At 37.9% G+C, this 25,184-nt stretch overlaps 1 protein-coding gene across 5 annotated transcripts in view; it reads left to right on the forward strand.

Annotated features, from left to right (window-relative positions):
* The window catches only part of LOC144324830 (KRAB domain-containing protein 5-like), a 79,982-nt gene that overhangs the window by 49,823 nt on the left and 4,975 nt on the right, over positions 1 to 25,184 (forward strand). Inside the window, exons 3-5 of one of the 5 annotated variants that reach the window (XM_077842284.1) lie at positions 746 to 872; positions 1,570 to 1,665; positions 12,889 to 13,028. In XM_077842284.1, the coding sequence (XP_077698410.1) occupies positions 746 to 872; positions 1,570 to 1,665; positions 12,889 to 12,896 (231 nt within the window). In that variant the 3' untranslated portion in view covers positions 12,897 to 13,028. Of the gene's footprint in view, positions 1 to 745; positions 873 to 1,569; positions 1,666 to 1,803; positions 2,115 to 2,145; positions 5,127 to 10,553; positions 10,598 to 12,888; positions 13,029 to 25,184 lie in introns of those variants that run through there. The other 4 variants (XM_077842274.1, XM_077842267.1, XM_077842261.1 and 1 more) reach the window with 4 other exon arrangements.

Below are 25,184 nucleotides of genomic sequence, written 5' to 3' on the forward strand. Positions count from 1 at the left end.
ATTTACTTTGTATTTTCAGGGAAAAAGACAAAGAACAAGAATCGCTTAATTAATATGTTTGAGTTTATTAAAATCCTGGAATAGAGTCTTAGATAGAAACTATACCAGGTGGGGTTGTGACACAAAGGAAACTTGATCTGCAGCCAATAAGGAGATCATAGGGGATAACTTCTCAAGCAGAGACTCAAAGCCAGGAGGAATGGTTTCCTTTGATTTAGGGTTAGGAGGGAAATTCAGCAAGAGGGGCTTTATCATCTTATGTGGAGCTGGGCATAGGGTCGCACAGGTACCTGCAAACAACACTTATATAATCTTTGTATGTTATGTAAATGAGATTTGTGCTTCCCATTTGTTGGAGATTTTTCTAATATTATGACATAAGCCTTTGGTCATGCTATGCGTTACTCCTTGCTCCATCTGCACAGGTGTGAGGCAGGAGCTAGGCTCAAAATGGGCTGGCCCATGGGCTTCCTCAGGGCAGTCATAAATTTTGGTTGGATAGTTTCTGTTTCCATCACAGGAGTGTCTTCATCTGTTTCCATCACAGGACAGACCTCATGGGGTCTTTTGATTGACATAAAAGATAAGGTGTAAAGTGGAGGTTAAGTAAAATGTGGGACAAAACCCATAAGCAGTGTAAGGGTCAGATCATGGGATCTAGCTGGTGACACTAACTCCCTCTTTCATCTTAGTTACACTGTGAACTCTGCCTGTGGCCACTTGGTAACTGTGGTATTTATTGCAGGGACTGCTGACATTCAGGGATGTGGCCATAGAATTCTCTCAGGAGGAGTGGGGATGCCTGAACCACACTCAGCGGGAACTGTACAGGGATGTGATGTTAGAGAACTACGGACACCTCCTCTTCTTGGGTGAGGATGACTCTTTACAGGTTTCCCAGACCACACTCTGAATTTTTTTCCTTCCTTTGAAGACTGACTCTTAGAAGATTCCTCTTTGCATGACTGGAATTAGGATCCATGCAGTAATGTAGGGGTTTGTAGATGTAGAGAAAAAGCTTCATGTTTCCTTTTCAGCTCTAGCTTCCCCTTCCTTAAGGGAACATCATCATTTCTGTAGAATGTCATTACTAAACATTGAAAGGCATCAAGTGATACTGCCCACATCTTAAACTCCAGTTTTTATTTCTTATTGTATCTAGTGCTTGGATGTAGAAGCCATGATTTGAATATTTAAAACTCCTCCTGCATGTTCTAAAGGGACTGTTGGTCTACAGTGTTTGGGAAATCATTTTCTAGAATTCTACAATGTTCTGTCTTCTCTACTGAGCACAATAGTTGATTAAAAGTTATAATCTCCAGCAATAATCCTTTTTTTTTCTAAGATTTTATTTATTTATTCATGAGAAAGAGAGAGAGAGAGAGAGGCGGAGACACAGGCAGAGGGAGAAGCAGGCTTCTGCCAGGAGCCTGACTTGGGACTTGATTCTGGGACTCCAGGATCACGCCCTAGGCCAAAGACAGGCACTAAACCACTGAGCCACCCAGGGATCCCTCCAGCAATAATCCTATTCATTTTTTTTCCTATTCATTTTTTTATGATCAACAGGTCTTGTTGTATGGAAGCCAGATCTGGTCATCTTTTTGGAACAAGAGAAGGAGCTCTGGGATGTGAAGAGAAAGGAGACCGTAGACTTCCACCCAGGTAGGTGGGAACGAATGAGGCAGATGATAGAGATGAGGTCCAAATGTGCAGGAACGTTGATTTTAAAATGTGTTTCAAGTAGCTCCTTGATTGGAAATGAGTTTGATAAACGTAGTGTCATTTCTCCTCCTTTCACAGAGGGACATCTGCTATGCAACATTATCAAACTCTATCCATTCTCTAAGAATTCTCCTTCAGCTCCAGTGATGGTCCATCACATCCACAGGGAGGGCCAGGAGACTCCTCTAGGAGTGGGAGGGTATCTATAAGCTGAGAGCTTCTCTATTGCTGTGAGGGTCCTGGGGAAATCTCTCTTTGCATGAGAGAAACACTTTCTATGAATTGAAAGCAATATTTTAACCGTTTATAACTCTTACATGTTTCCGTATTAAATTTTATCTTTAATGGTGGTGTTTTACCTATGACATTCTTTGATTCCATTCTCATTAACATGTATGTCTTCTCTACATATTTTCATAGTGATTGTCTTGGAGACTGCTTCAAATATGCTAAAGGCATAACAAAGAATAATGACAAACTGATATTGTCAATTGCATACAAAACTCTTCTACTTACCATTTCATCCCTGCGCCTACTTAATGTTACCAATACCACGAAGTCTTTTATGTTGTGTATTTTATTACCTAGATTTATGTGTTTTATGCTTTTTTAAACAATTCTGTATTAGAAATAAAACTGACTTGTGCTACCTCATTACAACACTACAAGTTTCTGTAATTGTGAAAATGCTTACATTTAACAGAGAGATTCATGTTGTTATGTGGTTTCAGTTACTGTTTAGAGTCATTTTATTTTACCTAGAAAGACTTACATTAATGTTTCTTGTAGAACAGGTCTGTGGGTAAACTTAGAGGAGTTTTTACTTAGGAAAGTCTTCATTTCTACATTCATGAAAAACAGTTTTCTCAGAGTATTCTTGGTGCATGTTCTTTGATCTTTCAGTACTTGAATGCACAGTCCCATATACTTCATATAAGATCTGCTGTGAACATCACTGCCAATTTTACTGGAGCTCTCTTGTACAAGATGAGTTTCTCTTTTCACCCTGTTCCAAATTTCTGTTTCTACCTGTGATTTTTCATAGGTTAATCATAATGTGTCCCTGTATTCATGTCTTAGTATGTATCCTACTTTAAATTTACTGAGCTTGTTGAATTTGTCCCCTTTTCCCACATATGTGGAAAGTACAAGTCTTTAGATCTTCATGTATACCCGCTGGCCCCTTTTCACTGCCCTCCCCTTTTGTGATTCCCTTAATGTACCAATTGGTCCTTTTTTTTTTTTTTTTAAGATTTTATTTATTTATTTATGAGAGACAGGCAGAGACACAGGCAGAGGGAGAAGCAAGCTCCCTACAGGGAGCCCAATGAGGGACTAGATCCTGGAAAACTGGGATCACAGGGTCACGCTCTGAGCCAAAGGCAGACACTCAACTGCTGAGCCACTCAGGCATCCCCCAATTGGTCCATTTGTTGATATTCCTTCCATTAGTCACTTATACTGTCCTTTTCACATTTTCTTTCGTCCTCTCAGTAGGTGATTTAAAACAAGGGGTCTTTAAGTTGTCTCATTCTTTTTCTGCTTGATCACATCTGTGACTGAGGCCTTAATGTGTTTTGTTTTGTTTTTTTAAAGATTTTATTTATTTATTCATGAGAGACAGAGAGAGAGAGAGGCACAGACACAGGCAGAGGGAGAAGCAGGCTCCATTGCAGGGAACCTGACATGGGACTGGATCCCAGGTCTCCAGGATCACATCCTGGGCTGAAGTCAGCTCTAAACCTCTGAGCCACCCGTGCTACCTTTGATGTGTTTTTAAAATTAGTGATTGTTGTGCTGGCTTCGGCAGCACAAATACTAAAATCCATGATTGTTCTCTTCAGTTCCTAATTTCTGATTGATTATTTTTATACTTTCTGTCTCTGGATTTTCATTTTTGTCATGCATTGTTTTCCTGATAACATTTAGTTACACTATCCATTTTTTCTTCCTCCTCCATTAGAATCTTTGTGATGGTTGACTTATGTGTCGGCAGTTAATAGTTCTTTATTAATTTAGGGTCAGTTTAGGAGCTTTATTTTTAGAGCTTATCCTCCAATTGGAACATGTATTTCTATTTCTTTGTATGCCTTTTGATTTTTTGTTGAAATTAGGTAATTAAAACAAACATCCTTCTACCAGTGTATTCTGAACTTGCTTTCTACAAAAGAACAGATATATTCGTAATTTGGGAGGACTGTTAGGCATTTGTATTATTTTGATTTTTGTAATTCCCCAGTTTAAAAAATTGCAGTTAATATTAGAGCCCATAATCTCTTCCTTTCTGTGTCTTTAGCTACGTAGTCTCTTCATTGTTTGAACATATGCTCATCTTTTGTCTGAGCAACCATTATACTGCATTCAGAGGGTGCTTTGATTACTTCTGCAAGTCTTCCATGTCATTCATGACAAAAACTGTTCCAGCAGGTAGCGGGAAAGAAGACAGCCCAATGAAATCTTGAATATACAGGTCACTCATTTCTCTCCTTAGGAGAGGTAATAGTTTTCTCAGTGTTGCCATGGAGTGTTAGGGAGAATGAGCAGCTTTTGTGGAAAGTCTCACACAATTTCCTTGTTCTCTCTTCCATGTGGCGCTTCTTCATTTGTACTTAGTTAGATGTACTGTGTTCTAAATGGCTTCTGGAACACTCTGAAAGGTAATTTGGTCCATTTTTGTCTTCACGGAAGAGCAACGGAATGGAATTTTGCACATTTCCATTTTAACGTATATGTATATAAGTACAGTGTGTGGGATAATTTACTTCGTATCTTTTAGTTGTATCTATCCACAACACCATAGGCCTATTAGGAAAGAGAGGCAAGGAAGATTGATTTTGTAGAGTGACCTGGTAAGATGCGGAAGCAGTGGCCCTGAGTATTTGTACTTAGTAAATGACTAGCAAGGTGATGGGGGGTAGTGAAGGGCAGTAAGGAAGTATGATGGATATAACCAAACTGGGACTGTTATCCATAAAGAAATTCTTACCGCCAGAATAGATCAAGGATGGAAAGCATTCGGGGGGAGGGTGGGGGCGGAAACCTAAAGTCAGTTATATTTGCAGAACAGTGTTTTTGAGCCCAAGGTCCATAATCCATTCATCAGACCTACATGTTCTCTGGAGGGCTATTTGGAAATTCTGGAAAGTCACCTAGTCTGTGCTGAAAGTAATCATTCAAACCATTTCAAATATAAGACTGGTTAATCATTCATTGAAAGAACTCTGAAAGTTAGACATTTAAAAACAAAAATAAAAATTCTAAATGTGATTGATTGGGGGCACCTGGGTCATTCAATGTATTAAGCATCTGCCTTTGGCTTAGGTCATGATCCCAAACTCTCTGTTCAGTAGGGAGTCTGTTTTACCCTCTCCCATTCCCTCTGCTTGTGTTCTCTCTCTGTGTCAAATAAATAAAATCTTTAAAAGTGATTGATTGATGTCAGAGGATTCATTTTCTCCCAACACATGATCCCTCCTTATTGCAAACTCTAATTTTGATAAGTACAGGAAGATCTTTATCCAAACATCACTGTGCACTACTTAACACATAATACTTAATTTGGATCAAGTTTTTTTTTTTTTTAAGATTTTATTTATTTATTCATGAGAGACAGAGCGAGAAAGGCAGAGACACAGGCAGAGAGAGAAGCAGGCTCCACGCAGGGAGCCTGATGCGGGTCTCGATCCCCAGTCTCCAGGATCACGCCCTGGACTGAAGGCAGTGCTAAATCGCTGAGCCACTCGGGCTGCCCTGGATCAAGTTTAATGTGTTGTAAACTTACAAATGCCTTTTGTGAGGACTCTTATATTCCATAGTTATCAAAGTGTATAGAAAAGGAGACGAAACTTACCAATGCAATGAAACTTGGGAAAATGTCAATCAGGGTGCCTGGGTCCTCAGTCCATTAAGTATCTGCCTTCGGCTCTTGTCACTGGGATGGAGCCCAGCATCAGGCTCTCTGTTCAGCAGGGAGTCTGCTTCTCCCTCTGCTCTTACCATCTAACTCATGATCTCTCTTTCTCAGTCTCTCAAATAAATAGATAAAATCTTTTATTTTTCTTTTTAAGATTTTATTTATTTATTCATGAGAGGCAGAGACATAGGCAGAGGGAGAAGCAGGCTCCACGCAGGAAGCCTGATGTGGGACTAGATCCTGGGACTCCAGGTTCACGCCTTGAGCCAAAGGCAGAGAACCACCCAGGCGTCCCTATTTTATTTTTTTTTAAGGATTTTTATTTATTTATTCATGAGAGACAGAGAGAGAGAGAGAGAGGCAGAGACACAGGCAGAGGGAGAAGCAGGACTCCAGGATCACACCCTGAGCTGAAGGCAGATGCTTAACCCCTGAGCCACCCAGGTGTCCCAAAAACCTTTTTTTTTTTTAATGTCAATCAAGGTTATATCCTAATAAACATCAGAGAACTCCGTTTCCAAGGAACCAGTATTATAGTAATCAATCTAGGAAATCTTTTACAAAAGCTCAAATCTTTTTGTACATCATTGTATCCTTACTGAAGTGAAGACTTAAAAAGGTATTAAGTATGATAAACCTTTTAACTAGTCCTCTGAAGACTCACTCAACATCAGACTTTTCATAATGAAAAAGAAATCTCACAAATGTAAACAATTAACAAAGTATCTAGCATTCATATGTTATCAATATATGGTAATACGTAGTGGGGGAATGCAGACAAATGTAAAAAAAAAAGGCAAAGTCTACGCAGAATTATAAACTTTCTGAACTTTAGAGTGTGAATATTGTATAAAACCCTAGAAATCTAAAAAATGTGGCAATATTTAACTAATAATGAGAAGTATTCAACATGAAATTATACTTGCTGGGGATATACCTTAAAAATGTCAAGAAGGTGGTAAAGTTTTTACCTGGAACTGAAAGCTTATTCAACATCAGAGAAAGCCTACTGGATAGAAACCCTAAAAATGTAATGATTGATGAACCTCTGTTCTTAATATAGAGTTCAGATAAGAAGAACCTCTATGAAGGATAAAAATATTAAAGATACAAACAATTGGTGAAGTATGCAATAGAAAGGAAAATCTAAATAAAATTACAGAAGAGGTGCCTAGATGGCTAGCTTGGTTAAATGGCCAACTCTTGGTTTCATCTCAGCTCATGATCTCGGGGTCCTGAGATAGTCTGCTTGGTATTCTCTCTCCCCCTCTGTTCCTCCTCCTGTTCTCTCTTTCTCTCCAAAATAAATCAACAAATCTTTAATAAATAAATAAATAAAATCAGAGAATTCACAGCAGAAAACAGTATGTCAGTACTTTTCAGATTAAATCAGAGTATTATAGAAAAAAATCCAAATTTAAATGACCTAGATCAATTATATTTTATCCTTGAACAGTGCAGGCATGAGGAGTAGCAAGCCCCTTTAGAATTGAAAACCTCTGTGTAATTTTTGAGTTCCCAGTCTTAAAACCATTCCTACTTTACCATGGGAATATGGTATTGTTGACCTGAAACCTTACCCAGAACATCAACAGTTGATCATCCCATTCTTCATATATTGTCTGTATTCTATTCAGTATTTTTAAAATAAAGTAAGGTGGACAAAAGAAAATATTAAGGAAATCATAACGAAGAGAAAGCATGTTTAACAGTACTACACTATATTTAAAAAAGAAATTCTGTGTATAAGTAGACCCACACTGTTTAAAACCATGTTATTCAGAGGTCAATGTATTTGTTAATATTCCTTTTTTTTTTTAAAGGAAGTGTTTCTTTTTTTTTTTTTTTTAAGATTTTTTATTTATTTATTCATGACAGACACAGAGAGAGAGAGAGAGGGGCAGAGGCACAGGCACAGACAGGCAGAGGGAGAAGCAGGCTCCATGCAGGGAGCCCGACGTGGGACTGGATCCCGGGTCTCTAGGATCACACCCTGAAGTGAAGAGTGAAGGGTGGCTGAAGGCGGCACTAAACCCCTGAGCCACCGGGGCTGCCCATTTGTTAATATTCCTGAAAGGATCAAGGGGGATGGATGTCTGGACAGGGATAATTAGTTTCACTGAGTCTCTTTTTTTTTCTTTTGACCATATTTGAAGAATTTTGCATTGCAAATATTATTAATTTTACTTTTAAATCATCCCATGCTATGCCTTTAGTGCTTGTGTTCATGCAAAATTATTTGATGATTGCTGTCTCACAGACATGAAGGGCTGTGATATGATGGTAATTCATTCATACCTACTTTTCCATGGACGAATAAGGAGGCTATAATATAAAATATATGAAGAAGGTCTACATGGAGATGTTGTTTGTGGTTGATACATAAGGGTAAAATAAATCATACTTACTGAAGTAAGTATGTAAGACATTATTTGCATATTCAAGTAAGACAAACATTCCAAAATTTATATATTTTTGCTAGGTGCTATTTATTTAGAGGTGGATGTATCTTCATCATAGCAACTGATACAAGCCAAGAACATTAGTTATTTGGTTGAAATAAAGAAATTTTCACAGATATCTGAGGAAAGTATAGCTAACTCTCTCATGAAAGAATGTAAAATTATTGTAAATCCACATTTACGCAATATTTAGCCTCAGCTTAAAAAGCATCAAAAGTACAGCTCTTAGATAATTTTATGAGACGAACAAGAATAGTTCTCAAATGCCTGTGATGGGTATTTTGACCAAGGATCATACAGTGGTTGGTTTTTAGTATGTTTGAAATCTGAAGTTGAATACATTTTCACTAAAAACACTGAATGGTTTTAATATGTTAACACTGATGTATATTACATGAAATGTTATCCTGCACAACATTAGCCTGCCCAAATTCATTAAGGTTGCAGATAAGCCGACAGTAAGATAAAGTACACTTGACCCTTGAATAACATGTGTTTGAACTGTATGGGTCTACTTATAGCCAGCTTTTTTTCATAGTACAGTACTATGTATGTATTTGTATTATCACCTCCTGATTTTCATAACATTGTCTTTTCCTGAGCTTCCTTTATTTTAGGAATACCTAGTATAGTTGACTGTTTTCACTAAGATTTCTTCTCAACAGCAAGCTATCAAGAGTTGGGAAGTCAAAGTTATACGCAGATTTTCAGCTGCATTGGAGGTGGGTGCACTGAGCCCCTGCATTATTCAGGGGTCACTTGTTAAAGCCCTGGAATGGTATCACTAATAATGTTTCCCTCAGAGGCCCTAAACCTCAAATTATTTGAGATTAATTTTCCTCACATTTATGTATTATTTCTTTCCTTTCTTTTGGAACTGCCAGAACATTATAGTGTTTTTAATAAGGATGATATGGAAGTATTATTGAGAGTGTAGCTAAGTAATTTCTTGATACTGATGACATGGATTCCAACTCCTATAACCAGACTGCCTGAAGGGGTTTGAACTGACTATTAATTAATTCACCCAACAGCAAATAACTCTGGATAACAGCCCCCACAGTCACAAGGAAAGGTACGTTCTTATATAACTTACCCAGTAGCCTTTGTGAAAGAGTGGCCAATCACAGTAGATTTACCATGAGCATCCCTTAGAGAAAACTCCCACAGAGTTTACCTTACTCCACTCATTTGGGTTTGAATTGTGCATTCTAGACTTGGTCCAGGAACTCCAAAGCACACCAACCATAGACCTCTAAAAAGAAATTTGCACTAGTTCCAGACATTTTCTTTGCCTGCACCCAGTCTGAAACTCTTCATGCTATCTCTCAATGCATAATATGTACATATTCTAGGATCTATGAGTAGTAATCTTTATTTCAATATCTGTTTTCTTTCATTAAACCATGGCTCACTATCCAATGCCAATGGGTTCTCTTAACTACTGCACTTCGAACAAAGTCACCACAAATATAATTATAAGCCATATCTACAGTTTTCTCAATCAGGATTTATAAATTTTTAACCTGTATTTTTCCTTTGCTTATGTTGTTCTTATAAGCATACCTCTTATAGGCAGAGGTTTATGGTTTTGATATGCACAGAATGCAATATGCTATATTAAGCTAAAGATATATTTTGGAGTAAAATAACTAAATAGGAAGAAATACATATGTGTATATGTGTTATGTATGTGTATGTGTGTACCTGTATCTTCAGAATGAAAGGGAAGACAAAAAGATAATTTACAATTTTCAAAACTGATGATTTCCTTGCAAACAAAAATATAGATTCATAATGGGAATAATTTTCTCTACATTGCCTTGTATTTTTTTGCCTAAATCTCATGTTGTTTTTAGAATCTCCCCATGTAAATCCTACCTTGAATACCTGTCTAGGACTTATGTAGGATGTACTCTGTTTTCCTTCTTCCACAGTTTAGGAACTCTTGCTTATATGACCTCATAGATTTTATGAATAGATTGCAAGAAATGACATGGTGTTCAAAATTAATTTGACTATGGGTATAATTCTACAGTTAGCATGTTAAATTCCATGTAGTATGATATGATACATTTCACTCCTTCCTTCTCTTTTTTTTTTTTTTTTTTTAAAGATTTTATTTATTCATGAGAGACACACACAGGGAGAGGCAGAGACACAGGCAGAGGGAGAAGCAGGCTCCATGCAGGGAGCCCTATGTGGGACTTGATCTGGGGACTCTAGGATCACAGCCTGAGGCGAAGGCAGATGCTCGACCGCTGAGCCACCCAGGCATCCCTACTCCTTCCTTCTCAATTGGAGAAGAACATTAAGTAAGATTTCTGTAGTTACTGTTCATTTTCCATCTTAGAAATGACATTATCCATGTTACTCACTTTACTGTAATAGTTTGATTAGGTGAAAACTTGGATACCTCAAGAGTCATGGGTTGTTTTAACATTTATTTGAAGGGAACAAACATGGGATAGTGCTGAAGTAGATGTTCCAGTTTAGGAAGAAAACAACATTCTTTTGGGAGACATGGTGCAGTCCAAGGTAAAAGATGAAAAATATATATAGGCTATAATGAGGAAATTAAATGTGGGGAGGGGACACTTGTCCAAGGCTGCAGTAATGTACTCAGAATCTAGAAATATGAATTTTACTTTTCTTTCCAAATCATGTCCAGTTCTTCTGTCTCCTCATTTCCATTCCATTGATGTCAGCATCACGGCTGTTGTTCTTTCCTCTGTTATAGAGACTCCACTTTCACTGCTCTCCCCTCCCATCGTAGCCATGCACACCCATGTAGGTTTTTAGGAGTAGCTTGGAATGTTTTAATTCAATGAGAAATGGTTGATAACTGGATTATTTGAGACCATATGTGAGATTGAAATACAGTTTTGTCACCACTTCACTGTAAGAACAGGAGAACACCATCATTGGTCTACAGGATTACTTCAGGCACTTGGTACTAAGGAGACTTAAAAGGACAGATAGAATATGATAGTATTCTATAGAAAGGTACGTCCTGCAAATAGCAAATATGGAGAATGGAAAAGTGAGGACAGATGTGATAAGGAGCTCCCTTTGGTCACTGAAAGGTCTTAGGAAACTACTTCTGTTGACAAATGTAACAAAGATGAGGATTTGGGATATGTGGCCATTTTCTGGGACTAGGGAAGTCAGATCCTTTTCTCATGATTTAATGCATTCCCTGGTTTTACTGTGGACCAGCTGCTATTGGATGACAGAGATGATTATACTTTCCAAGGCCCAGATGTGTGATTGTAGATGGAGAGGGGATATTAGATGACTTAAACATTCTGGTCATACCTTTAAGATGTCACATGACAGAGTGAATTGTTCAAGATGCAGAGAGCTGCTGGACAGTAATACACAGAACCGGCAAGGTGTGTGTTGTGGTTGTACAAAGCACTGGTATCCCAGGTATGCAAGCCCAACATAGGTCTGATGCATAATAGATGGGTGACATTCCATGGATGCTGACCCACAGCTGACTACAACCTCCCTCACTTTCACTCAGCCCCATGATGAGTCTAGTCCTGTGCTCTGGACTACATGCATGGCGCTGATTAGTTGGGAAGGAGGTTACTAGTCACAGGCAGTAATCATTTCTGCTTCAGTCTACCCAACTTTTAAGCTAGATGTCCCTATTTTTCACAGGCCATCCTCTCCTTATACATATTGTGACCTGAGTAGAGAGAAGATTCTTATCAATTATAGTAATAAAATATTTTTTTATTTATTTTTTATTTTTTTATTTATGATAGTCACACAGAGAGAGAGAGAGAGAGAGAGAGAGAGAGAGAGGCAGAGACACAGGCAGAGGGAGAAGCAGGCTCCAAGCACCGGGAGCCCGACGTGGGATTCGATCCCGGGTCTCCAGGATCATGCCCTGGGCCAAAGGCAGGCACCAAACTGCTGTGCCACCCAGGGATCGGGTAGCATGTTATACTCCCATTTAAGATTGGTTCAAAAACAATAACAAGTTTTCAGTACCTGTTATTTTGTTGTCAGCTTCACCATTAAAAGACTGATGTGTATTTATGGAAAAGATGTATATTTTGTGTTAGGTATGTACCTACAGTGAGTAGGTAGATGATTAGGTCTAATAGAATGGCTCACACATCTTAGAGTGTACTATCGATTTTTCTGTTTCTTCTCTCTAGTATTGTCCACCCTAGCCATTGTGCTTATATTTGCCCTCTCATGACATCCCAGGATACCTTCCCCATCACCAGGCATCAAACCATGTTTAAGACAGGAAAGAAATCTGATAGGACTTAAGAAATTTAACTTGAAGACTTTCTGTTTTTATTAAGGAAGGCCATTCTCCCCAAAGCACTACTCCCTCCATGTCATTGACCAACACTCTGACATAGGTCCAGTCTAAGTACAAATCTAGAGCTATATAAAACAGGTGGACATATGTTTGTGAATGGCTCTTATTCTCTGAACTTTTCCCAGCATCTGACAGAAAGGGAATCACACTTTTCCTTGAAACCAACTATTCTAGGAAACCCCTGAAATTTAGAGTATCCTTAAGCTTAATGCACAGGAATTTTATGCTGCATGTGAACGGAGTACTGATGAAGAGCTGTTAGGCCTGTAATTATTTATGTTCTCAGGGTAAGTCATCTAGGACAACATTTTAGTGAGAATGCTATATTCAATCCCATTTTAATATATAACATGTATTAATATCTTATGCATTTCATAACTTAGTTGCTAAAATATTTACATAAATTCCAATTCACTTTAATTTGAATTGTTTTCATTTAGGAATGTGAACAGAAGTGTATTTGGGGTGATCCCAGGAAGCTCGAGGAAGGTATTGAGAGAAGGGAGACGGAAGAGAAGGAAGCCAAGATAGACTCTGTTAGAGTCCGATTCATTTATGAATAAAGAAAATGTGTGTTGTATATGTTGTATGTGTATGTGTGTCGCAACCTAACGTGACCACAAGCATAGAGATTTCTAAGAGTGACTTACCTGTGGGTACCTCAGAATTGGCCTATGACTTTGTTTCCTGCAGAGTTGTCAAATGTAGACTGTGTCAGAATCACCAGGAACACTTGTAAATCTTGAATTGCTGTGCCTATCCCCACATTACCATGTCAATAGTTCTGGGGTGCAGGCCCCCAAATTTCTAACATTCTCAGATGCCTGTCTAGGTAACAGGCATTGAGAACCAATGCCTGGACACATGTATAGTTATGTTCTGCAGGAAGGGTATTAACTTATACAAAATGTACTCAGATACACAGGTGTGTAATTCTAGGTCTCCATGTGTGAAAGTGGACTCTGTGCTGGGCCTTTCCTGTGTTTTTATCTTGGATGCCTGACCTCTGTGTCTGGTCTTAGTAGTAACCGGAAACCCATTCAGGCTACATGTATATGGTTTGAGCTAGAATTTTCACTTTGAAGTCTCAGTTCATAGAGGATGTTCCATGTGAGGACTTCTGGGTGAACCATTTAGTGTCAAACAGGAAAGCGAATCCAAACACAGTTCATCTTCTGGAAGAGCGTTTGACCTGGTAGCCTCATGTTGATGTGTAGGGTATCCAGGTTCAAACCCTGACTCTACCAATATTGAGATAAACTCTAAACTCTCTAAAACTACCTTTAAATAAATTATTTTTGTCAGTAAGACGATAATAATATTAGCACTAACATGCAGAATCAAGAACATAAAATACATTACAATAGATAAAGCATCAATAACCGTGAGACATTCATTGTCCATACTATGCAAAGGAACATGTCAGACTTTGGCAAATATCTTGGGATTTTATTTTTCATGAAAAAGGTAGCCCACAAGTAATGTTTCATCCTGGATCCTCTCTATTTGAATTTGAACACTGACCCTTGGAATATAACTGACTAGCCTGTGTGCATTTACAAGTGAAATGATTTCTCTGGTTCACATTTTTCTTGGAATCGTTATTTTTATGTTCACAGGAGAGACATGTCCATTGGCAACTGCGGGCCCCTGAGTGTTTTCTAAGCCAATGCTGGCAAGCCCCCATTCATGTGGGGCCAGAAGTTATGTTCAAACATTTGGCAGGACTGAATGCAATTCTCTGTTGCTGTGCAGTACAGTAGGTTTCACTCTCAGACTGCCCTAGTTCCCTGTTTAAGCTCCCTGCTCATGCAGAGTCAAGATTATGCTCAACACTTGGGCAGTGCTGCTGACTTGGCTCTCTCCTCAAATAGGCCTGTAAGATAGGCTCTAGGGTTGCTCAGAGTCTTTGTTCAGGCTTGCTGGGGTGGGGGTGAGGGGTAGGAGTAGTGACTGCCATGTAGAACACAGTCTGGTCCGTCAGTGTTCCAAGATCTGAGTATTGGTTGCTATAAGCCATATCTACCTTCCCCATTTAGCTATGATTCCCCATTGGGCCAGCACCACAAATTCCCCTGGGCATCCCCATGAGGGGAGACCTTAATAGATCACCCAGGTAGTGGACTGCCATTGGTGAAGCTGGATGCCCACTGCTTTCTTTCTTTTTTTTTTTTTTTCTTTTCCACTGCTTTCTTTTTCTTGGTAGAAGAATCGAATCATAGTTTGTGGTTTGGTTTACCATGGTGGATCACTGTGTTGACCTGGGGGAGGTGTATTGTGGTCAACATGAAATTGCTCTTCTTACCCTTTTAATATTGTCCTTCTTGATCTCTGTGGGCTCACTCTTTACTGCAATTTGCCCACTAATGTCTTATGTAAAAGCTGCTAGTTGAGCTTATTATGAGAATTACTTAGGTGTGAACTACATATTTCACCATCTTTTCTTTTTTTTAAAGAGAGAGAGAATCCAAAGCAGGTTAGATGCCCAGTGTGGAGGAAAAAGTGTGAGCCAAATGTGGGTCTCAGTCTTACAACCCCGAGATTATGACCTGAGCCTAAATCTAGAGTGGGATGCATAATTGACTAAGCCATTCAGATGCCCCATTTTACCATCTCAATGTCAATCCTCTGTGATGATTATCTTAATGTTTCATGAGCTAACAATAAATATTTCCCTATATATATGCATTTATATACGTATATCTTATATATGATTTATGTATATATTATATATTTATATATAAATATGCACACACATAAACATAAATTATTTTTATTATCCTCCAATTAGAATATTATAATGGTATACATTGAGATATTGAAAAATAACATTATGAATAAGAGTGACAAACTCCTTTAGTGTTAAAGATTTTTCTATAAAATATTTATATCACCATGCTGGTTGTTTGATTGGTCATCACTACATGGAGTAATTTCTTTCTTTACTTTTTTTTCCAATTTTTAATTTTTTTTAAATTTTTATTTATTTATGATAGTCACACAGAGAGAGAGAGAGAGGCAGAGACACAGGCAGAGGGAGAAGCAGGCTCCATGCACCGGGAGCCCGACGTGGGATTCGATCCCGGGTCTCCAGGATCGCGCCCTGGGCCAAAGGCAGGCACCAAACTGCTGCGCCACCCAGGGATCCCTTTTTTTCCAATTTTTAAAAAAGATTTTATTTATTCATGAAAGACACACAGAGGCAGAGACATAGGCAGACTCCATGCAAGAAGCCCAATGTTGGACTCGATCCCAGAACTCGGGATCACACCCTGAGCCAAAGGCTGACGCTCAACTGCTGAGCCACCCAGGCATCCCAAAATATTAGATTATATATCTTTTTTTTTTTAAGATTTTATTTATTTATTCACGAGAGACACAGAGAGAGGCAGAGAGAGCCTGATGTGGGACTTGATCCCAGGATCACAACCTGAGCCAAAGGCAGATGCTCAACCACTGAGCCACCCAGGCATCCCCTCATCTACCTTTAATTTAATTTTATTTTTTTTCTACCTTTTAGATTATTTCCTCCTGTTTAGTTATAGTTGTACAAAAATTCCGGTGGAATATATTCAAGCAACATTTAGTGTTAACAGGAACATTTGGTTTATTTATATTTAATAGTTTAATCATGATATTGGTATTTGGATTTACCAATTTTTTATGCTTTTCCTTATGCCCAATCATTTAAAAAAAATTTTTTTTTAAAGATTTTATTTATTTATTCATGAGAGACACAGGCAGAGGGAGAAGCAGGCTCCATGCAGGGAGCCCGACATAGGACTCCATCCTGGGTCTCCAGGATCTGGCCCTGGGCTGAAGGTGGCGATAAACCGCTGAGCCACCCAGGCTGCCCTAATTATTTGTTTCTTATGTTTTCCTGTGTACATTTTAAGAAAATAAGCCTATCTTTCATTCTTTTTATGTGAACTTTGTATACTCAGTACCATATTGCTTTAGCTTGAAATTGTTTTAATTTTTTTTAAATCTAGTCACAGTATGAAATTACATCCTATCATAATTTCAAGTTGTCAATATATGTACATTATGATATTTATTTACTTCTATTTTTTGAAGGTGATTTCTTTTTAAATATGTGGAAATCATAAGTAAACAGCTCCATAGAATTTCATAAACTGATGACATCTCTATAAGCCACAGAGATCGAGAAACAGGATATTATTTGTCCTCTTTAGATCCTCAGTAACTTTCCCCAAAGCTTAGCACTTCTTTAATAAATAAGGCAAGAGATTACTGTCCTCATTTTTGAATCTTATATAAAAGTAATCCGGGATCCCTGGGTGGCGCAGCGGTTTGGCGCCTGCCTTTGGCCCAGGGCGCGATCCCGGAGACCCGGGATCGAATCCCACATCGGGTTCCCGGTGCATGGAGCCTGCTTCTCCCTCTGCCTGTGTCTCTGCCTCTCTCTCTGTCTCTCTGTGACTATCATAAATAAATAAAAATTAAAAAAAATAAAAAAATAAAAAAAAATAAAAGTAATCCGGCAACGAGAGCTCTTGTATTTGGCTTTTCTTTCCATCATTTGTGAATTTATCTGTATTTACATCATGTTGTTTTGCCTCATTCTTTAGAATGGATAGATCCAATTCCATTGTGTGACTATCAACTGACTGCCCCATCCTACTGTTAATGGGAGGAGGAAGGTTCTCAGTGTAGTATGTCATGAATAGTACTGGTGTATAAAAACCATAATTTGTCTTTTAGTGGAACATGGACACATCTACTGGCTATATGTGTGGGAGTGAAGTGTTGGTAGATATGTTCAGCTTTAGTAGATACTTCCGAACACTTTGCCAATATAATACCAGTTTTCCTACTACCAACAGCATATTTAATTTCTGACCTATCCACATACTTCCCAAAACTTGGTATTTTATGTAGTTTTTTTTTTTTCACGGTAATCTTCTGGTTGATATGTGATGTTACAAAGTTATGGTTTTATTTGTTTTTATTGTTTGTTACTTCCTGTGAGTATGGAATTTGGTTAACCTTTGGATAATCTCTTTTTCAAAATAACTAGTGGGTTATTTTGCCCTTTTTTTTTCTGTTGTAATATGTTTCTCTTCCGTTTTGTAGTTTTGTATATATGCTGAGAATGAGTTCTTTGTTTCCTCTCTTACTCCTTTCTATCTCTTAAGTTTGTGATTCAGAGTTCTTAATTTTAATGTAATCCAATTTGTCAGTTCACCCTTCATGGTTAGTGTTTTTATTGTTTTTAGAAATCTTCCCTTATACTAAGACCTCAGAGACAGAATACTTTGTGTTTTCCTAAAAATATCTTTAGTTTTATAATTTTATTCTGAAATCAATTAAAAATCAGTGTCGTGCTTTGTGTTAGTGACTTAGGTTTTCTGTTCTTTTTCTTTTTTTCCCCATTAAATTAGCTAACAAATTGAAATGTATTCTAAAAATGTTGTGTTGTGCTTTCGTTTGTTTGCACAAGTCTTCACATCCATTAAAATCATCACAATCTTGGAGCAGACTTCTCCTGTGATTTCGCTCCATCTTTTCCTGCCTCTAGTGATGTTTAGCAATCTCACAGGACCACATCGATGATTTGTTTATTGTACAGGAAAATGTATGTCTCCTTCCATGGCAAAGATTTGGGCAGATGTGCTAGATATTCTTTTAAGTTATCCGGGCTTCCTATGCTCCAGGTGTCATAGATGTGACACAAATCAACTGCATGTGCAACATCTACCTGTATCAGTTGGGGGTGGGAAGCTGGCAAGTGAAATTAGTATGAACAAGACGTTTATGGTGTTTGCTGTGTCATGAGCTGTGAGATGCTTGGACTTTGATCTAAGGGCCTCTTATGTTTTGCCAGGATTGGAAGATTGTTACAGGCAAATTGTTACATTATATACAGTATATAGTCTTGCAATTTTTATAGTTCTCAAAAATTTTTTAAAGATTTTATTTATTTATTTATTTATTTATTTATTTATTTATTTATTTATTTATGGAAGAGAGAGAGCATGAGCAGGGGAGAGGGAGATGTGGGGCTCAATCCCAGGACCCTGGGATCATGACCTGAGCTGAAGGCAAATGCTCAACTGACTGAGCTACCTAGGTGCCCCTATAGTTCTCAAGATTACCCAGGCATGCATTTTATTCAAAACAAAATAAACATTCATGGGCCAGTTTTTACCTTTTGTTTGTTCTTTTGTTTTGTTGTTTAGTTTTACATATTAGTTAATTCATATGCTATTTTTCTTTCTTTGTCTGACTTATTTCACATAGCATATAATACCTTCTAGGTCTGTCCACATTGTCACAAATAGCAAGAAACAACAAAAAAAGCAGAAACAGACCCATAAATAGAAAAAAACTGCTGGTTAGCAGAGTGAAATCGAGTGATAGGATGGGCAAAATAGGTAAAATGTAATGAGAAATACAGAGTTCTAGTTATGGAATTAATAAGTCATGGAATGAAAGATATAGGTAATATAGTCAATGCTATTAGAATAGCATTGTATTGTGACAGATGGTAGCTCACTTGTGCAGAGCATAGTAGAACCTATAGAGTTGTGAAATCATGTTGTAAAACTCAACTGATATAACATTTCATGTCAAGTATACTTTAATAGAAAAAAGACACAAATATGCATATACATATGCATACAAGACACAAATATGTATATACGTATACATGCATATACACAAATATGCAAGATTGAACTACTTTGTTAAGAAGTTGTATGTAAAGAGGACACCTGGGTGGCTCAGCGGTTGATTATCTGCCTTTGGCTCAGGTTGTGATTCCAGGGTCCTGGGAGTCAGTGCTGCATCAGGTTCCCCACAAGGAACCTGCTTCTCCCTCTGCCTATGTCTCTGCTTCTCTCTGTGTGTCTCTCATGAATAAATAAATAATTTTTTTTAAGTTGTATGTAAAGAAAGCTAACCTGCTCTCCAAATGAGGGTGATCCTAGGTATTCATAGTAGGATATAGACTTAGGATAGCAAATTTATAGGTAACATAATGCAGAAAATGTAAAGTGTAGAGAAAGGACCTTAGGATATAGGACAGAGGAAAGTGTGCTCAACAGGATGGAGAAGTGAATAGGATGAAGAAAAGCATGGAGTCCTCATAGGCTAAGCAGTCCAGGAGATACAAGGAAGAAAAGTAATTTCTATTAGACTTTGTCAGTTGTTTTCCCTGCAATGTGCTCTGTCTTACCTCTCATCATTGAAGTGTATGTAATAGTGGCCAAATGTCTCATGAAGGCTTTTTTGTATAAGTGGATTCTTCTGGGGATACTGGAAAGTGCAACTGATTTTTCTGCCCATGCTCATTTTACACAAAGTGAGTTTTTAGGAGGAAGCCAGAGATGAAAACTGAAGAGATCCTGTACCCTGCAATAGTAGTGGGCATTAGTAAATGTTGGGAATTAGGGAAAAGTTCATATTTTTATTTTTTTATTTTTTTTTAAGATTTTATTTATTTATTGAGAGACAGAGACAGAGACAGGCAGAGGAAGAAGCAGGCTCCATGCAGGGAGCCCGATGTGGGACTTGGTCCCAGGTCTCCAGGATCATACCCCAGGCTGCAGGCCGCGCTAAACCGCTGCGCCACCGGAGCTGCCCAAGTTCATATTTATAAAGGCTATGAGATCTGTGGTGTCAAGCTAAGAAATCCAGCCCCGCAACCAGAAGCAGATTGTACCTGCATTACTTGTCAAAGAGGAAGCTATTTCCAAGAATATGTTTGGCATGATGACTGGAAGAAGGAGAACTAAAAGGAGCCCCAGAGAGGAGTGGCTGATCAAGTTCACCATGCAGGGGTGATGTTAGCTTAAATGAAAAGCAAAGGGAGGAAAGGACTCCAGCTCACCTATTTTTTCCTCTTCGATATGTGTAAGAATCTTTTTTAAACTGTTCATCTTCTCTGGTGTAGACCTGGAATTTTGTGTGGAGCATACATTCTCAGGGTTTGACTGCTCAGAAGTGGTGGTGTGCTTCTGATTATAGAAGTATTTTTTTAAAGTATTTTTTGTTTTTGTTCTTTTTTTTTTTTTTTTTCAAACATAGTGCTCTTCTTTGAACTGAAGCTGGACTCAATGCAGATTTGGTTTAATCTCTTGGTTCTCATGTGAGATGTGCCTCTTCTATTTTCCTACTACTTAGAAAGTTATCAATTTTTATCATTCTTTGGTTAAACCTCAGAGATAAATGAAATAAGGGAGCCGTAGATTCAGCTCTGATGTTAAATGAACTTTACTTGTTCCTCTTCCTTTTAGACTAGATCAATACATTTGTACAGATAGGTTCCTTGCTATGGGCACCCTCAGGAGAGAATAGAAGAACATCATCCTTGAGAGAGAAAAATTAGACAGGACATTGGTAAGTATAAGGACTAGGGCTGTTGTGAAAACTGCCAGTCCATCATTGTTGCAGTGGAGAAATCCCACAGTGTTTCAGGAACCCTGGAGGATATTTTTAAGTGAGGGTGAGTCACCTACAGGAGATGAGAGTTTCATTTTTTTTTTAAAGATTTATTTATTAATTTGTGAGAGAAAGAGAGCATGAGCGGGTGGGTGGGGGTGCAAAGGGAGAGTGATAGAGAATCTCAAGCATACTCCACAGTGAGCATGGAGCCCTATGTGGGCCTGTTTTAGGACCCCAAGATCACAACTTGAGCCAAAACCAAGAGTCAGACTCTCAAACAACTCTGCCACCCAGGTGCCCCTGATTTCACAAGTCTTGTATGTCAGTTAACCTCCCATGTCAGAGTCTCTGGACCAAACCTGTGTGTTTGAGCTCATCAGATTGCAAAGAGGACCCTGTGAAAGCCTGTGATTGCACACAAAACAAAGCTTAAATACACTATTAATAATTTATAGAGTATGCACCCTATATGTAGCTTGATATCTGAATAAAATAAATGTTTCATGCTTACATTTAGATTATGACTTACTTTGTTGTTTTGGACATTTATTTTACAGCACTTACTGTGTTACTTCCTTTGAACATTAGGTGCCTGACATCACTGTGACCAATTACAGGTCCATGTGCTTCATTTTCTCTGTCCTCTCTGTTAGATCCCTCCACTATAGTAATTTTCTCATTTATCATCAAATACCTTGGGAGGATTTACTGAAAGATATACATTAATTATCTCATTGAATCTGGAAACTCTTCTCTATTTCACTTTGTTTGTAGTCTCCTTTGGAAAATGAAGGCTGTCTCCTGCATTTACTGGAGATAGTGGTGTTTGAAGTGGAGATTGTAAATCAGTCAGCCCCGGTCCTGCAAGTTTCTACTCTATTTCACAATCATGTCACAGTCCAACTCTTCCTTAGCTTTTCTCTGTTGCTCTATGGAAGGAACACATGCATCACATATATTCCGCTGCCTTAAAATTGTGAAATATAATTCAACCCAAAGGCAAGTGAGCAAAAACTTTTAATACCATAAGAGACACAGAAACAATAGCTATTTCAGGTATATCCGTGTGTGTCTGTCTCTGTAGTGTGTTTACAAGACACAAAACCCTTCATCCACAAATAGATGTATAAGCTTTATGCCACTGAAGACATTTCTTAAAATCAAGGAAGGACAGTAAAAAAATTTTGGTCTATCATTATTATTCTTTTTTATTTAACTTGTGATTTTTTTCTATGTTATGTTTTATCCTCACTTACCCTTTTATTTTATTTTTTTTTCTCACTTACCCTTTTAGTTGATATGTTCTGTGGTTTAATCATGTTTGCATTCTCATTGTCACTTTGAAACCTAATGTGAACCTTCTTTTAGAGTTGCTTCTGTATGGTGGTCTGTGTGTTTTGCCAAGATACTTTTTGAAAGATGAAGAACAATTCTCTTCTCATAGGTTATTATAGATTCATGGCTGGATTTATGAAACGGTGTTAGAATATTATGTAGTGAGTGGTAAATGTTCAAGAAAAATTGTTATTTCTATTTATGGTGTTAGAAGTTGTAATTTCCCCAATATACTTTAGGTTCAAAATCATCTATGATTTCCTCTTTTTTTTTTTAAATTTTTGGAATTTAAAAGTGTGGCTCTTGAATAAGATGTTGGCGTCACTTGCAAGCTCTGAGAAATGTGGAAACTCGGGCCTCACCTAGAAATCCAAATCAGGGGACCCCTACGTGGCTCAGTTGGTTGGGCGTCTGCCTTCAGCTCAGGTCATGATCCTGGGGTTCTAGGATCCAACCCAACATCAGGCTCTCTGCTCAGTTTGAGGGTCTGCTTTTCTCTCTCCTTCTGCCTGCTGCTCTGCCTACTTATTCTCTCTCTCTCTCTCTGTCAAAAAAAATTTAGAAATCCAAATCAGTATATGAATTTTAATAACATCTTCAATTCATTGTCATACACATTAACACACTGGAGAAGTATATCTCCAGCTCACCTGTACTTTTCCATTATTCTATCCCTGTCTTTATGTGTGTACTACATTATTTTGGTAACAGTGGCTTTGTCATATTCTTTAAATCTGGAAGTGTAGTGCCACTAACGTGGTATTGAGTTTCAAGATTGTTCTGGATATGTGTTATCCTGTGACATCCATATGAATGTTAGGATGATTTTGATCTTTCTGCCATAAATGACATTGGAATTTTGATAGAGATTGCATTAGTTTAATTTTAATGTTTTTGTTTATTCTGACCTCTTGTTTTTATTTATTTCTGATTTTTTAAAATTTCCTTCCTCAGCTAAATTTCAGCTACATTTTTTCTTTCTCTTGTTCCTTATAGTATAATGTTGTTTATTTGAAGTTTTTCTTAACTCAAACATTTACATTGCACAAAAATGGAAAAGTGAAAGTCTAGTAGGGAAAATTAAAGAAATAAGCAATATAAATGATGTCCATTTGGCATAAAATAGCATAAAAATTAAAAGATGGATTCTATAATGTTTTTGTATATCATGCCATCTGTGAACAAAGATAGTTTCACTTTTCTTTTTCATTTAGATTCCTTTTATATATTTTTTCTTGCCTAATTGTTCTGACTAGAATATCCACTACTATGCTAAATGGAAGTGGTAAAGTCACTTCATTACCTGTTTCTGATCATACAGCAGAAGGCATTGGTCTTTTATTCTTGAATATGTTAGATTTCATCTTTTAGTACATATATGGCCTTTATTAGGGTGAGGTGGATTCTTTTCATTCCTACTGAGTGTTTTAAATCATGGAACAGTGTCTAGTATGCTCACATTCTTGTTCTGCATGAATAAATGTGATCATGTCATGTTTGATCTTCATTCTATTATTGTGCTGTCTTAAATTTATAGATTTCTATATTTTGAAGCACTCTGAAGTCCAGGAGGAATTCCTACTTGATTACGTTGTAAATTAGGAAAACGTGCTTTTGATTCAGGTTGCTTCCTTTTATTGTAGAGTTTACCTATTTGTCACCATAGTAGTTTGTAGTAGTCTTCTTTGCTTATAGTGTTTTCCTTGGCTTTGATAACCTGTAAATGCTGATGTCTCAGAGTATTTGATAATTTCCCTTCTCTTTACTCCTTGGAAATGTTATAGGAGATCTGAAATACTTTCTCTCTCTCTCTCTCTCTTTTTTTTTTTTTTTTTGAAATACTTTCTCGGGATCCCTGGGTCGCGCAACGGTTTGGCGCCTGCCTTTGGCCCAGGGCGAGATCCTGGAGACCCGGGATCGAATCCCACATTAGGCTCCCGGTGCATGGAGCCTGCTTATCCCTCTGCCTGTGTCTCTGCCTCTCTCTCTTTCTCTCTGTGACTATCATAAATAAATAAAAAAATTAAAAGAAAAAACAACTTGAAAAAAAAAAAGAAATACTTTCTCATTAAATGTTTCTTTGAGGGATCCCTGGGTGGCGCAGCAGTTTGGCGCCTGCCTTTGGCCTAGGGCACGATCCTGGAGACCCGGGATCGAATCCCACGTCGGGCTCCCAGTGCATGGAGCCTGCTTCTCTCTGCCTGTGTCTCTGCCTCTCTTCTCTCTTTCTCTCTCTGTGACTATCATAAATAAATAAAAATTTTAAAAAAAAATAAATGTTTCTTTGAATTATCTAGAATATTCATCTGGCATAGGACTTTGTTTTGGGAGGTTTTTTTTGTTTTGTTTTGTTTCTTTTAAGGATTTTTTTTTTTTAAGATTTCATTTATTTATTCATGAGAAACAGAGAGAGAGAAAGAGAGGCAGAGACACAGGCAGAGAGAGAAGCAGGCTCCATGCAGGGAGCCCAATGTGGGACTCAGTCCCGGGTCTCCAGGATGATGCCCTGAGCTGAAGGCAGATGCTCAACCTCTGAGCCACCCAGTGATCCATGGGAGGTTTCTTTTTAAATTACTTTTTCAATCTACTTAGTACTGGTAGATAAATAGATTTTCTTTTCCCTCTATAGTTGAGTCAGGTAAGTTATACCTTTTTGTAAATTTTTATTTTTAAATATTGTATTTACTTATTCATGAGAGACACAGAGAGGCAGAGACACAGGAAGAGGGAGGAGAAGCAGATTCCATGCAGAGAACTTGACGTGGGACTCGATCTGGGGACCCTGGGATCATGCCCTCAGCCAAAGGCAGACACTCAACTGCTGAGCCACCCAGGTGTCCTGCTTTTCATAAATTTATACATCTTTTTTTGGTATCTATTTGTGGGCATATAATTATCATCACCCCTTTTAATTAGCTTTATTTCCATGCTATCAGTTGTCACTACTTCAATTCTGATTTTATTGGTCTTCTTTCATTCTTCCATGATTTAG

The sequence above is a fragment of the Canis aureus genome, chromosome 1, assembly GCF_053574225.1.
Source record: "Canis aureus isolate CA01 chromosome 1, VMU_Caureus_v.1.0, whole genome shotgun sequence".
Lineage (NCBI taxonomy): Eukaryota > Metazoa > Chordata > Mammalia > Carnivora > Canidae > Canis > Canis aureus.